The 15,748-nt window shown below is 37.5% G+C and overlaps 1 protein-coding gene across 2 annotated transcripts in view; it reads left to right on the forward strand.

Moving 5' to 3' along the window:
* FAM193A (family with sequence similarity 193 member A) overlaps positions 1–15,748 on the forward strand; it is an 81,641-nt gene that overhangs the window by 53,624 nt on the left and 12,269 nt on the right. Inside the window, exons 9-17 of one of the 2 annotated variants that reach the window (XM_075020407.1) lie at positions 1,439–1,516; positions 3,127–3,239; positions 3,395–3,637; positions 5,632–5,785; positions 5,898–6,077; positions 9,134–9,385; positions 11,814–12,012; positions 13,291–13,563; positions 13,908–14,190. In XM_075020407.1, coding sequence (XP_074876508.1) covers positions 1,439–1,516; positions 3,127–3,239; positions 3,395–3,637; positions 5,632–5,785; positions 5,898–6,077; positions 9,134–9,385; positions 11,814–12,012; positions 13,291–13,563; positions 13,908–14,190 — 1,775 coding nt within the window. The remainder of the gene's footprint in view (positions 1–1,438; positions 1,517–3,126; positions 3,240–3,394; positions 3,638–5,631; positions 5,786–5,897; positions 6,078–9,133; positions 9,386–11,813; positions 12,013–13,290; positions 13,564–13,907; positions 14,191–15,748) is intronic. The other variant, XM_075020488.1, reaches the window with a different exon arrangement.

Consider the following 15,748-nt stretch of genomic DNA (forward strand, 5'->3'; position numbering starts at 1 on the left):
TGTTTTAAACATCATTCTTTGGCATTGAAGTCTTCTCTTATAATGTATAGTGAATGTAGGTGCCTGTCTCTGATGGTGAGGATTCAGCTAGGTGGCAGAGCACCTAAACCAGTTAGTGTTGCTGTGTTTAAATATAGCTCAAGGGTTCTCAGAAGCTGATAGTATAGCCAGGATGAAATTTCCAATGTTGTTGGCCCTAGGCTCTGCAGTACCTTTTAGTGTGTCTAAGAAATGGTACCAATGGTTCAAGAATATTCCATGCATACTCTTTTTTTAAAAAAAACACACATTCACATGATAAACTCATTTTTTTGGTGTTAATGTAACCTCACTGGAGCAAGGGAAATCAAAATCCACAGTAGTAATTAGAATTGTGTGATGCAGATTGTTTCAGAAATTCATTAGGCAAAACTGTACCACTTAATACTGTTTCAAATCCCCAGCTTAGAATTTCATTTTCCCAAGTTAAATAATGATAATAGCAATAATACACTTAGGTTAATAGTAAGACTTTAAACTTTTGATCAAGAATGAATTTCTGGAGGCATGCTTTTGAAGAAAAAAAAAAGATTGCTAGTGGTATAACCTACTGATCTTTGCTCGCTAACATATCTTTATGAAGCAATTTGTTACATTCTATAAGGTGGTAGATATTTTTATTAATTTGGTGAATCGAAAAAAAGAACTGTAAAAGATAACCTAGATAGTTAGATAACCTAGATGAAGTAGTGCTCTTAAAATGTTGTAATGTGCAACAGGAGAAGCTTTGTTCTTGCATTTTGCTGTGTTAAAATTCATGGAAGCTTTTGTGTTATGTCAGAATGAATTTATTTACTAAATCAGAAAAATATCATTTGTGTACAAAAAGTTACAGGCTCTGTGTACATTTATGGTGATGTGATTCAGGGATGAGTAATTGTATAAAATATTTTTCTAGCCTTAGATAAATCATGGGCATGACATACATTGAGGAATAAAAGCGGTAAATAGTGTTAGTCTAGGTTACTACTTCTAATTTTTTGACTCTTTGACTGGCTGGTTAGTTCCACATGTGGTACATCAGAGTTTGCACTTCAGCCTGTGTTAAGGCCTTGCTGAAAGCCCTGTATCTCTAGATTTTAATGAATTTTAGTGGATCTGAGATGTTGAGGATTTAATGCCAATTACATTTTATTGAAAATGCTATGAAAATACTTAATGAAAAGAAATAGTAACGTAAGGAATAACAGTGGAATAATCTGACTGAAAAATAGTGTAAAAGAATATAAAATCTTATGTTTAAGTGATTAAAATCAAATGATTAGCAAATAAAATACACTTCATATTGACTTTCAAAATAGCATAGACAGGCTAGGTTTAACGAAACTGATAGACCAATTGACAACAGCATAGGTTTTCTATGATTAAATCAATGAGTTTTCCTTAAATTCTGTTTTAGATGGCAATGAAAACAAAACAACGCATGCTAAAGGAAGACTGGGAATTTTTTAAACAGAGGCGTTTTATTGAAGAGCAGGTAGGATTTTTTTTTATACCATACTAAGTTATGCTAATGCTTCATGTATATTTGTACGATGCAAACATATGAGTGTAGTATATTGTACTTACTAGTCCTATGTGATCTGATTCTGCAACTATGCCAGGCATGAAATTTGGTCAGCTAAAATAGAGAAAAGCAAGATTCAAGAAGAGTATGTAATAGTATGTCATCTCAGTTACTACAAGGTAAAAACTTAAGCACCATAGTCTTAGGATTGAATATCAGGTGTTAAAGTTCTTTACAAAATAAAAGGGGAATTTTTGATGCCTTAGAGTGGGATCCAAAACAGCCAATACATTGAGTGTGGAGCTGCCTTGATGTACATGGTAGGGAATATTGTGTTCAAGAGTTTAACAAATTCACTTATGTGTACAGAGCTGGTGAGTGTGAGCCACGGTAGCAGGGCAGATGATTGCATCTGTTAGGATTCTGGAGATGGCTCCTAGATGTGTTTTGTGGGGAAAAGGCTGAGCAGAACTACTTGCCTTTTTTTAAGCTATAGCCAGAGAGGGGCCAGTAGAAGTTCCTACCTTATTATAAAACTGTCTGCTGTTTAAGATACAGTACTCTGTTCTGTAGCCTAGAAGTGTTCAAGTATGTATCATGTTGTCCATAAGAGTACAGTGTGACTTGGCTAGAGTCAAGACTGGATGGGGAACCTCTCCATTCCTGTACCACTGTGCATAAAGAAATGCTAGTCATGAGCCACAGAAAGAGAGCATATGACAGTACATTTTGGTAAACCTAAGCTTAAATTAGCAATGTCCCAAAGCAGTCATCAGTAAGTACTTTTTCCTATAAGGAACATAAGCCTGTGTTAACCATGTCTTTAGAACATCTGGTATACAGGGCTCCTCAGAGGACTTGAGGAAGAATCCTCTTTTTCATTGATCCTAATTGGGCTTAAGTGAGCTCTAAGCCCATGGCTGCTTTGGTCATGATGAGGTCTGGGCATCTATAGAAGTGGAAGCTTAGGCGCATCCTTGTTTAACTTAAGATTTGTAGGTTTCTAATGAAATTAGGTGCTTTCAGGTTTAGGCCTCTGCCAGGTGGAGGTTATTTGGATTGTATTTTTTCACTAATGCAGTCAAGTCCTCTTTTGGGCAGCTATTTCATTCCTTGAATCTATCCCATTGTGGCTACAGAATTAGTCCTAATTCTTTTTTGCAAGCTAAGGGTGAGTTTGCATTCTCTCTACATTTGTCAGCAGTGTCCTTTTCTGCATACCATGAAGCAAGACAAGAACTGCTCAAGTTCTGGGTCTGTCAGCAGAAATACCATGCAAGATGCATGTACAAATGAGTCAAGGAGATGGACTTGGCCACTTTAATATTTCATAGGAGAAACATACTTTTTTGAAGAGTTTCAGTGTCAAATGTTTGTTGTTTGTGACTTTGAACTTCTTTGGTTTTTAACTCATGATTAAAACACCACTTTCATGAAATTATTCTGAACCATTCTGCTTTTAAAATATTTTGCCCAAAGAACCCTTTTTAATTATGTAATTTGTTAATCATGATGTGCCATTGAATTGTTAATGGAAAAACTTGCACTACTAAAACACTGCCTTTTATAATTTACTTCAGCTTAATAACAAGAAAGCACTAGCTGGGGAGAACAACTTCACAGACACAATGAGACACATGCTGTCATCACGTTTGAGCATGCCTGACTGTCCCAACTGTAATTATAGAAGAAGGTGAGCTGATTTTTTTTAATATGAAATCATAATATATCACTAATTTCTTGTTCAAGGAAAAAGGAAATACATTATTGGAACAAAGAGTGTAGTTACTTTAAATGAATGCTACTTAAACAAGATCCTAAAAATCTGTAATCTTAATTCTTGAACAGATGTACTTGTGATGACTGCAGCCTTTCACACATTTTAACATGTGGCATCATGGATTCTCCAATAACGGATGATATCCACATTAATCAGTTACCACTACAAATTGATTCTGCTCCGGATTATCTATCTGAGATCCGCCCACCCAGTATGTCTTCAGCAAGTTCAGGATCAGGTTCCAGCTCGCCCATTACCATTCAGCAACACCCCAGACTGATCCTCGCAGATAATGGTTCTGCACCAACTTTGTAAGTTCTTTTTCTTTGTTTTAAAATTTTGTAGTGAATTGAACTTAAGCAGGTGAGTTGCATTGGCTGACTATCATTTTGTAATGCTTTTTTTGCCTTAGAAAATTTTTTAATAATGGTACTGTATTCAGCAGACCATAATTCCAGTGCTATATGTTGTGCAAACATAGATTAAAAAAAACCAAAACAAAACAAAAAAACAAAAACCCAAACAAACTTGTAAAATTCGTAAAAATTTTTGAAGATGTTGACTTAACACTATTGCTAGAAGTGTGTGTCGTATGTACTTTCCTGCTTTGCGATAACGAGGACGTCAGATACTGATTTACTTTAGAGCTTCATTTTAAAATGGCCTGTTTTCTTAGAATGAGCAAGGAAATTGGTGATCTTTTCTTTGAGGGTTGGTCATTTCATATGAATCAGTTTCATGCCAAAAAAGCCTTTATTAGGAGGCTTTTGGGATTGTTGAGGTTGTGTTAACTTGAGTCTTGCATCAAAGATTACTGTCCCTATCAGAAGTATGTGCCACCCTCTTTCTTTAATTCAGATCACAATGACCATCAGATTTGAGGCATTAGTCTAATGGTAGACTTGTGCCCCTTCCATAATACTGAAGGATTAAAACTGCTTGGTAGGCTGGCTTCTGTACATGTTTATGGTACAGCAAACCAGCAGTCTTCTCTGTCATGTGATATTCTAAAGGAATTTTTTAAAAAACCCAACTTTAGTACTGGTGGGAACACTAATGAAACACCTGTTGTCAGTACAGTCAAGGAAACTGGTGTTAGCATTCCATGTTGATATGGTGTAATGAACAAGGACGATTCAGATTTGTGGGATGTTTCTGATGAATATCAGTTCATTAAGTTCACTTTGCTTTAAACATTTACCTTTGCATCTATTACTGTCAATGGTTTAATCTTCCATAACAGGACTTTAGTTTCTGAACCCATTTGGGGAGTGCTTTAAAACAGATTGTGTGGCGGTATGTTTAGCTACATATTCTTAAATGTGTGGTTTGCGATTTCTGTGAACTCTCATTAGTTCTGGCATTGAAATATCTAAAATTGTTCAGTTTGTCTCTTCAGAAGCTAGTTTAGTTGAATCCAAGTATTATTTATTGTAAGAAGCCTATTTTTAGGGAAATACCACTGCTCCTTGGGAAAGGGCCATTTTATGTCTCATATCTGCTGTGTTTTAGTTCCTCATTGCACATTTGAAATATGCTTAATGATGCCATCATGTAATTAAATTTTGGTGCAGTATTTCATGGAATGCAAAATGATAATGTGCACACTTTAGGAGCTCTTCTAGGAGCTCTGGATTGCTGTAGAAACATGAACTAACCAATCTTGGCAACACTTCCTTGGAGCGGGTAATTAAACTTGCATGTTCTTTTACTAGCTCTCTGTGTGGAAAATATTTCCATTAAGTATTTTAGAGCAGATTCTGAAAAGCACGTAGATGTGGAGTTGTCTAGGAGCTGACTGCTATTGAGAAATTTAAGAGTTACGGTGATGTGTTCAATGTTCCCTACTTACTGGTTTGACATTTAATGTATGGAAAAAACTTTAATTTTATATTGTACTTTTTCCACTTCACACTTTCTGTAAAGGAAGTCATCAGCATAAGGCTTTTTTCATCCAATTAAAGGTCATCCATATCCTGTCATTATTAATTCCATAGATTCTTGGTCAGAAAACAATGGTGGAAAAATATTTTACACAGAAATAGCAGAATCTTATTTTCAATCCAGTCTGTTGTTCAGGCATGCAACTGCTGTATTCAGTAGGATTATATGGCAGGTTGCTTGATTTTACTTGCCTGAAAAAATAAGTTCAGTTAAACAACTTGAAAGACAATCCTTTGACTCCTAATTGGAACATGTATACAAGGGATGCCCTCAACTTGATTTCATTTTGGTGTTCTATCTAATTTCACAATAACTGAGGTTACTAAGCACTGTGATTTATCTAAGCCTCTTTTCCCCTCAGTGGTAGTGATGATGAAGATGTTGCACCATTATCAGCAAAATTTGCTGATATCTACCCACTGAATAATTACGACGATGCAGAGGTTGTAGCCAACATGAATGGAATTCACAGTGAGCTAAATGGTGGAGGTGAAAACATGGCATTGAAAGACGAGGTACAGCATTTACACTATCGTTTTTATGGCATATCTTTTTCTGGCAGTTGGATGTGCTCACTGGAGAAAGGCCTGTCCTTCACCCCGATGTTAATGAGTTAATGTTGTCCAGTCTCCTCAGGTGAGCAGTACTAGCAGCAGTTCCTCAGAAGCAGATGATGAAGAAGCGGATGGGGAGAGCAGTGGTGAACCACCAGGGACTCAAAAGGAGGAAATGTCTTTAGGAAAAAGGGCATTAAGGAAAGATGAAGCAAAAATGGATAGTCCACCACCTTCTTACCCCAGTCAGCAGGTATAGTAATCTAAAAGCAACCCCTTTAGTAAATTAGTTTTTGAAATGTGGATGCTCAAATGATAAGGTATTTATATCTTCAATTAAATATTTAACTTTTAATACGTTAAGTTTTCAGTAGGTAGATACGATACCAAAAATATTTTTTAGCTGATTGTATATTGTCATGGCTAATATTTTCCTTCAGTCAAAACCTGAAATATGTTAGTTATATTGAAGGTGGCTTCAGTAAGAGGGGAAAAAAATTTATTCTTGCCTACAGAAACTAAAAAGCATTTCTACTTTGACTTTTCAGCTTGGCCTTTGTTAAATATTAATGCTATTTGAAATTAATTGGGGTGGGGGGAAATGATGTGAATTCTTACTTAACGGGCACTTTGTAATATTATATCTGAAGTCTAACTTCCCCTGATGAAACTCTGTGCAGTTAAATCCATTGCATGACTTACGGCATGGGTCTTGGGGTGTTTGGCTCTTTTTAATATTTTTTTTTAATGGTTTAAGGTTATTAAGCTCTTTACTGTAAGGTCAGCAGACCACCCAGAGAGCCATGTCTAGAGTATCTGCTCAGCAGGTGTTTGGTTTAACCTGAGCACCAAAGCAAAGCATCCGATGGACTTATCTTTGGGATTGTGTGGCTTTTAATCTGAGTTATCCTGCAGCTACAACACAGGATTGCTGCATTGACAGGGAACCTACCAGTCGCTTTTATTGCTTATTGTATAAAAGAATCCACATGGGAGGGGGCACCTTTCAGACTTTAGGTGACAGTCAGGTGGGAACTCCCATTAGATATTCCCCTGTCGTTAGGATGTTTGTAAGGCCTTCCACTGGAAGTATTTTCTCATGTTTTAAGCATACTAAGAGTATTAAGCTACTTTTCTTTCAGCGAGTATGCTGACATGTTTTACTCTGACTGACCAATGGCATAATACTTATATGGGCTGAGACTGCTGTCAAACTAGTTTGAAACTGGTGAACAGATTCAGCATTTGTTGTGAAAAATCAAATGAGATTATGTAAGTCTGCTTGCCTTAGGGAAGCAAGCTAAAAATGCAAGATAAAAAGGCAGATTTAACCTTCTTCTTTTTTTGTTTTGTTTGAGGAAAAAGAATTTTCTCAGAATTATTCTGAGGAACTCTTAATGTCTTCCTTTTTTAGCCTGATTTTTTAATCAGAGCTGAGTATCTACCTTGTAACACTGCATTCAAGCGACTGATTTCGCTGGTACAGGTCATGTGCATTTCTGTTTTTTTGGCATTATGTGTTGGGGTTGTTCATTTATGCAGTATCTTTATTTGTTCTCGGATTCCTTTTCATACTCAGTACCCAAAGGTTTGTCAGAATTGGATTTTGAATCTTGCCATACTGTTTGACATTTTTTTCCATTTACATTTGTTAGTAGAATAGTATTGGTCTCTTCATGATACAATTTTTTTTTGTGAGAAAGTTATTTTTTCTTTATACACCTAATTAATTCAATAATTGTATTTGGTTTATGAAATCTTTGGTAGTTAAAATATACCTTTTGTCAAAGGCTGTAATTCTTTTTTGTGATAATGAAGAGTTATTTGTTTCTGAGAGGAAGGCGTGTTTAAGAAGAATACCACCTGTCAATTCTTTTCTAGAAAGCTAAGTTAGCTAATGTTGCTTTTTGGAAAAATGCGTACTGCCACGTTGCTGGGAAAAGTAGCAATTGGGAAGTGTTCCTGGTATTACTACTTGTAAAATTATCTTCCAGTGAAATGTCAGGTGACAGTGGCAGGAAAAAGTACTGAGCTGAGAGAGGGAAATAGAGCTGCTCTTGCCTGGGCTGTTTTTCTTCTGAAGTCTTGAATCCTTTTGAGACAACAGAGACTAGTGATACCTTGAGATCAGTAGAAGGTTCTAATAAGGCATGGATTTCTCATGGTTGATGCGATTATGAAATTTTTTGTGAGAAATGCCTGCTTCTCACGATCACAGAACAGTTGAGTTTGGAAAGGACATCTGCAGATAGTTTAGTCCAGCTCTCCTGCTCAAAGCAATGTCATCTAGAGAAGGTTGGTCAGCACTGTGTCCAGTTGGGTGTTGAGTATCCCCAAGGATGGAGGCTCCAGAACTGCTGTGGATAACGTGTTCCAGTGTTCTACCACTCTCACAAATGATTTAAGTGGAATTTCCTGTATTTCAGTCTGTGCCAGTTTTCTTTTGTCCTTTCATGGGATACCACTGAGAGGAGTCTGGCTCTGTCCTCTTTACTCTTCCTCTTCCCTGCCCAGCCAGGGAACGCACACTAATAAGATCCCCCTGAGTCTTGTGTCTCGAGGCTAAACAGTCCTAGGTGTCTCAGCCTCTCCTTGTATGACAGATGCTCCAAGACCTAAATCATCTTTGTGGTCCTTCACTGGACTCACAGCAGTACGTCCGTCTCTGTTGTACTGGGGAGCCTGGAACTGGACCCAGCACTCCAGGTGTGTCTCGCTAGTGCTGAGCAGAGTGGAAAGATCACCTCCCTTGACGTGCTGGCAGTGGTCTGCCTGATGCAGCTCAGGACTATTTCCAACTTCATCAGCTCATCAACCCTTATTACTGCTTTCTACACAGACTGTTTTTCCATGTGCTTGGAAAATTGTGGAAAATAATAATCCAATTTGAATTTTCATACTGGAGTAATTAATTGCCTAGTAATAATCAAATGCTGTCAAGGTTCCTATTCCTGTCTGTTCTTGATTATTTGCATCAGTATCTCGCTTGTTGTCACTGATTGTGAACACTAAATGTCTATATAGTATGAAATGCTGCCAGTTTTTAGGCCGTTCTTTTCTTAACCAAGATAAAGATCTTCCACTAGTGCTTTTAGTTCACTACAAGGTTTTTTTCATTGGTATTAGACGAAAGAATTTTGTGGGTGCTCTGACAATGTTAATTGATGTATGTAAAATGAAATAATATTAATGATTACTAAGAAAAAAGGATGGGGGAAGTAGCTGATTTTACTGTCTGTCAAGTAGATTGAACTTTATTATTGGGGTTTTTTTGTTTTGTTTTTTTTTTTAATTTTTATTTTCTTACAGGCTGACCAAGGTCCAAATGCTTGTGAATGTCATGTTTGCAAACAAGAAGCCTCAGGTCTAACAGCCTCTGCACTTGCAACTGGACGCCTGCCTGCCGGCCACCAGTTCATGAATCCTGAAAAACCTGCACATCCTGCACTTCATCTTTATCCTCACATCCATGGACATATACCATTGCATACAATTCCTCATCTGCCTCGTCCACTTATCCATCCCACTTTGTATACAGCTTCTCCCTTCACACACAATAAGGTAAGCCTGACGAAGGAGATAGATGCATTCTCACCCTAGGAAAAATACTGTTACACCTGTATGAACTGGCATGACTGAGTATCAATGAAACCACGAAAGTTGCTTTAAATTGTCTGTTTATAGTAGTCCATTTGGAGGGAATAGAGAGGGGTAGGGAACAGGACAGATTCAGACCTGGTGGAATGTTCATACAGCAGGGGTAAGGGTAGCTGTTGTCAGGAAGACTGATAATTTTCTTACTGTGGTTAGAAAGCACATGGAGTTAAATGAGTATTGAATGGTGGAAACAGTGATGGGACTTTAGTCAGTGTAATAGGACTAATTAAATCTTCATTTCATATATATTAAAGGTCAAAATTTAATATTCCATTTTGGAAATAATATCCTGAGGTTTCTAGTACAAAATGCTGGTAATTTTTTTTTTTTTTTTGCGAAAATTGAGGCATAGGAGTCTATTTGTGATGGGGGTTTTTGTGCTTTGAGAGAACTTGCTTTTTTGCAGGTTCTGCAAAATTCTTTTGACCCAAAACTTGTAATAAGCAAGAGAAAGATGTGGAACAAGGACTGGGACCAGGTGACAGCTTTTCAGAAGTATGAGTCAAAAGCAAGAATTACTATTAATGTGGTGTTGCTTCACATACCATTTAAATCAGCTGAACTGTGGGTGCTGCTGAAAGGGGCAAAGACTTTGTCATTAGGTACATATTCCTGTCGTCTCCCTTTGGTCTGGTCCAGTGATCCTGTGGTTGCAAGAAGAGTAGATTAGTTCACTAAGATGAGTATTACTTACTCTTACCGTCCTTCTTAACATCCACTTTGTTTTTTCGTCTTGCTGGTGTCCCTTTCTTATCTCTGTTGCAGTGCACCAGTTCAGTAACTGCACTGTGCCAGCCTGCCATTTCTCAACAGCCCACTGCCATTCTTCTGAAACCCTTAACTGTTGTACCCTACTTTCTGCCATCCTTCCAGAGCTCTTTTTACATATGGCAGTCCACTCAAGCTCCCATCCATCTACTCAAGCGCCCATCCCTGATCTCTGCTGTCTTTCCTTTCAGAAGACCTTTGTGTAGCAGAACATCTGCAGCACACTGTCAAGGCTGCACCAGAAGCCCCACGCAGAGTAGCAGGCTGCTAGCACTAAGTGGCTTTGTAATGCAGGCCAGATCTATTAGCTCTGGCACAGCACCTGAACCAGCTGGGCTCCATGTATTTATGTGGTGCTGGAGCTGGAAAGACATATGTGGAAGCTGAAGCTTTAGGGACCTTTTGCCTTTGAAGAGCCAGCTGAATGTAGCAGAGCTGGTGGTAAATGAGCTAATAAGCCCTGTTGGATCAGGGTTGGTCTATCATGGATAGGCTGTTCTGCCCTGTGAAGTGTTTCTTTGTACCCATGTATATGAGTTTTCTTTAATGCAGGGTATTCCAGCCTCTCCCACCTTCACCATTAGTCAGACAATGAAAATCCTTCTATATAGAAAAAGGAGACTGGGTATGTAAGTGTTTTGTTTGCCCATGAGTGTTCAGACTTCCATGTCTGAAATGTCATTGGACTGAGCTGATATTTTTAATATCCATATCTACTTCCTGTGTAGCTTTTCATTGCATCAAATCTAGTGCAAAAATAGAACTAACTCACTCTTCCCTGGCTTTTTTAAACGTGACAGTAATTGAATATAATGCTTGCATTGCACAAGGTCTGTGGGAGAAAGTTACTTTCTAGAATGTGAATAAACAATTTCAGCCAGAAGAAATGTGGTGAGCCAGAACAACTTGCCTCTATAAAACAAGAAAAACTGCGTGTTCCCTTTTTTTTTTGCCTCCTAGTTGCTTCCTAAAATAAAAGGGTGTATTCCTTCCCTTTTAAGTCAGGAACCTGTTAATACTTGGAGATTAAAAAAGCAGAAGAATACAATCAATTTTAAAATGTTTTCAAATAACAAGTGTTTTATTTCTTTTTCTGCTATGCTTATTTTCAATCCTGAAGTGTTTGTAATCCCTTTATCACAGTTGTCTTATGTGGTAATGATTATCATGTCACAGAGGATTGGTTTTGGCAGCTTGGGCTTTGAAAGGTAGTAATTCCTAACAAGTTCTACGTATATACAAATACTGTTTTTAATTAAAAATGAGGCCCTACCAATATATATTAACCCACATATTTTTAGAGAACGCTTTTTTGTATTTATCAGTTAGCTGAATCTAAAAGCAATGTTTGTCATTATAAAATATATACATGTACATACAATCTATGTAATGTATTATCTGCACTAAAAATCAACAAACCAGTCTTTTTATCATTCTGGGAAATAGTTATTATGCTTTTTAGAATGCTTTTCACAATTGAAACACTATGATTTGAATATTGCTGTTGGAGTGACTGTGTAAGCAAACAGAATATTAATGAGGAAAATACTCTTTATTTTTGTAGGCATTACCGCCAGCTCCAGTTCAGAATCATACAAACAAGCATCAAGTATTCAATGCATCTCTCCAAGATCATATTTACCCAAGCTGTTTTGGGAGCACTCCAGATTGGAATAGTTCTAAATTCATAAGTCTTTGGGGATCAGAGATGATGAATGACAAGAACTGGAATCCTGCTACATTTTTGCCTGATACGATTCCTGGTGAGGGTTTGTTACTACTTCACACTGACTAGTTAAAAGCCTTATGTTTTGAAATGGAGTGTGGCACTTTTTTCCAGGAATGGTAGGTTTCATCATCATGGTTTTATAAGATGAGATTCTGGCAGAGATTTGCTGCCATTTCTACTCCAGTGGGGCTGAAAATTGAAAAATAAATTCTCATGTATTGGGGAGAGGATGCTAAAGGCAAAAGAATAGCATGCTATTTTTTACCTACAGTCATTGTAGAGGTATTTTTGTCTTCAGAAGTTTAGGGTTGCAAAGAAATGGGAATTAAGGGGAAACTTAAATAATTTTTGGTTTTCTGCCACAAAGGCATGCTCTTTTTCTACAGGGTTGTAAGAGCATGGGTAACATGGTATTACATCCTACTTCTTAAAACGTGCAGAGATAACTGCATTGTCATACAGAAAGACAGAGGCATAAATCAAGCAAAAGATTACTTTAAGCCAGGAAGCCTTTGGAAATACTAATGGTTACAGTGAAAGAGAATAGAAGAGGAATAACAACAGAGAGAGATCCTTCTATTCACATAACAGCAAATACTAAAATGCCTTTCTTATTTCATTTGACTTGTATGAAAAAGGAAGCTTGGTTTTGTGTGTTGGCTTTTTTCAGACTGATCTGCTGCTAACCTGTGTCAAGATAGTACAGGGATATTTAAAAGGGAGAGGCATTAAAAGCTTCCCCAGTAGGACAGCTCATCTATTTACAAATGTAGTTAGGGGTAGCTGTTCCAACAGATGACTAGTGGCGAGCTTGTGTGGAAGGTCTGTCACAAAGGTGTTACTGTAGTTAGCTGGAATTTCCAATAAGTAAAGATAAGATTTATGATGTTATATTGATAGAAGGATATGTTGTTCCTGCTTATAATTGTTGCATGGCTAACCTGGACTTCAGATATTGAAGTTTATATACTTAGCATGTAAAATGGTGTCCAATTTTAATTTTTAAATTATAAATGTATAAAGTATCTGTAGCATCTTTGCTACTTGTTAACACACATTCAGTAGTGTTCTTAAAATTGTAACTTTAAGGTTTGTGACTTCTGCTCTGAGACTTCTTGGCACTTTTTGTTACAGCTATATTTGCGGGGGAAGGAGGGGGAAAGGAGGATCGCTTCACTAATCCTACCAAGCCAACACTAACAACATATCCTTGTTTCTCTGCATCTAAATTATTGAATCTTGAATTCTAAATGCCATAAAGACAATTCTGTAATTCTGTGATTCTTAATAACTATGTGTGTTTCAATTGAAGGGAGTGATATATTAGCACCAGCGCTCTCAGAAATAAGACCCGAAGCACTTCCTACTACATCTAGCAATGAAGCAACAACAGTTATTGACAGCAAAGAGAAAAAAAATGCTGCAAAGAAGAAATGTCTGTACAATTTCCAGGATGCCTTTATGGAAGCTAATAAAGTTGTCATGGCAACCTCTTCTGCCACTTCTTCTGTCTCCTGCACAGCAACTACAGTGCAGTCAAGCAGCAACCAATTCAAAGTATCATCCAAGAGACCTTCGTCGATAGGTAAGGATTTGTAATTCATGTACAGCTTAGTAACTGACTCATGTACATTTAGCAAACCATAAAGATTTGTATGTGTTCATTTTAGTAATATTATGTATCTTGATGATTTTCTTTAATTGCTGTTCTTCTTACTCTTGAGTTACAGTCTCTGTCCTCCTGGATTAAAGAACTTTGTAAAAGACCTTGATGTTAGGTTTTGGAACTGGTAATAGAAAGACGTTGAAATACTGCTGTTTTTTACAGAATCTGAGAACATCCAGCACTTTGTGTGGTTGTTTGGGTAGTTAATGGAGACTTATTAATTATTTTTAATTGTAAGTCGCTTCTTTTTTTCCCCAATTTAGGTGAAGTGTTCCACAATATTAATAAAGAGGACCATAGACATTCTGCACCAGTTGCACCACGAAATAGTCCTACCAGTTTAGCATCCCTTCCTTCGCTGTCTCCTGCTGCACTGTCTCCAGCCTCTACACCGCATCTTCCAAATCTTGCTGCTCCTTCTTTCCCCAAAGCTGCTGCAACAGCCCCTGGATTTGTGGATCCTCATTCAGGTCTTTGTCCTACTACAGTTGCACCTCCTACTTCAACCACAGACAGCTCTGTAAGTGCCCCACCAAGTGTCTGCAGGTAAGTTTGTTGTTGTTATTGTTGTTCTTTTTTACAGTAGAAGGGGAATTAAAATACAGATAACTCTTCTCCTTTGCCAATGGTTGTAGCGTGAAAGAAGAGCTGTCTGTGTGTTCTGCAAATGAGACTGAGTTTAGATACTTAGTATGTAACTTGGTGTGAGACTTTACAAATATGATTTCCATTGCAGAATCTAGTTCCTGAGTTTAGAGGCTTAAAAACAAATGTTTTCTCACTTTTAGAAATATCACCTGGGATTAATAAGTCAAGCTCTATTATTTCTTACTCTGTCTTGCTGGTGGTGATTGCTGCTGCTGAGACACAAACCTGTTGTGTAATGTATCTGTCTTCTGTCATTTCAGCATTACATGGCAAGCAGGAATGAAAAGCTGTGAAAACTTAAGGAGTCTGTAGACAGATTTAGCTCAAACTATAAAAAGGTTTTGAAACCTGCTACATAGTAACACATTTTCCTGACTACACTTAAGACTTCTTAGGTATCAGTCCCACCATTTATACAGTGGTTGTAGTGTGGAAGGATGTTCTGATTTCTGAAGGTTTTCAAAGGTCTTGGAGGTTGGGAGGAATTGTCTTCTGGTAGCGTTATGTATTGTAGCAGACTGACAATCGTGCCAACTCTTCGATAAGTCTGAAGAGTGCAGGCATAACAGAAAAGCAGTTGAGTCATTACTGTAAGTATTGTGACCTGCAGGGCTGTGGTCATGGTTGCTATGCATGTAGTCTGCTGGCTACTGCAGTAGTTTTCAAAAGATGATGTGATATTTAGGCAGAGTTAGTTAACTGCATACCTGAAGTGCTTCTAAAAACGCCCTTATTTCTGTTATCAACAGGCTTTATTGATGATATTACAAAAGAAGTAATTGTTCTTTCCTGCTCAAGAAACTATTTGCAGTTTTGGAAAGAAACTGTCTTACCTAGTGCAGAGAGAGAATTGAATATAGGGTATTTAATGCAATAGAAATCCAACTTTATCATCAATCTCCAGGTGCTAACATGACAAAGTAATTTTAGTTCGTAAGGAATGAACTGGGAGAGAACCTAGAAACAATTATTGCAGTCTATATGAATCAGTAATGTGCTATAATGGGGAAAAAGTGCTTTATGCTCTAGTCTTTCAGTCTAGTGACTGAGCGACAGAACTAACGAAGCCTTGATTTCTATGGAATTGTATCTGTTACCCCTAGCGCGTGCTATCCCAGTGTGCTGCTGGGCACTGTAATGCTGACTCTCAACAGACAAGAAACAGTGATGCAAGGGCTGCTCAAACTGACTAGTCAGAATGTTTGCACTGACTGGCAGTATTTCCTGTTCAGCAGTTCTGCATGCCTTTTCCATAACCGAGATACTGAAGTTGAACAATTTTTCATTCTGTCCTGGTAACTAATTCTTGAGAAACTTATTGGTAGGGAGTGGAGGGGAGTAAGATTAGAAAAAAGATTCACATATATTTTGCAGATAAGACAGATTATGGCTTGTTTTCACCTTTCTAACATAAGAATGAAGAAATACTAATCCTAGATGAGTGGATTTTCTTTTA

This window comes from Buteo buteo, chromosome 1, assembly GCF_964188355.1.
Source record: "Buteo buteo chromosome 1, bButBut1.hap1.1, whole genome shotgun sequence".
NCBI classification, from domain to species: Eukaryota; Metazoa; Chordata; class Aves; order Accipitriformes; family Accipitridae; genus Buteo; species Buteo buteo.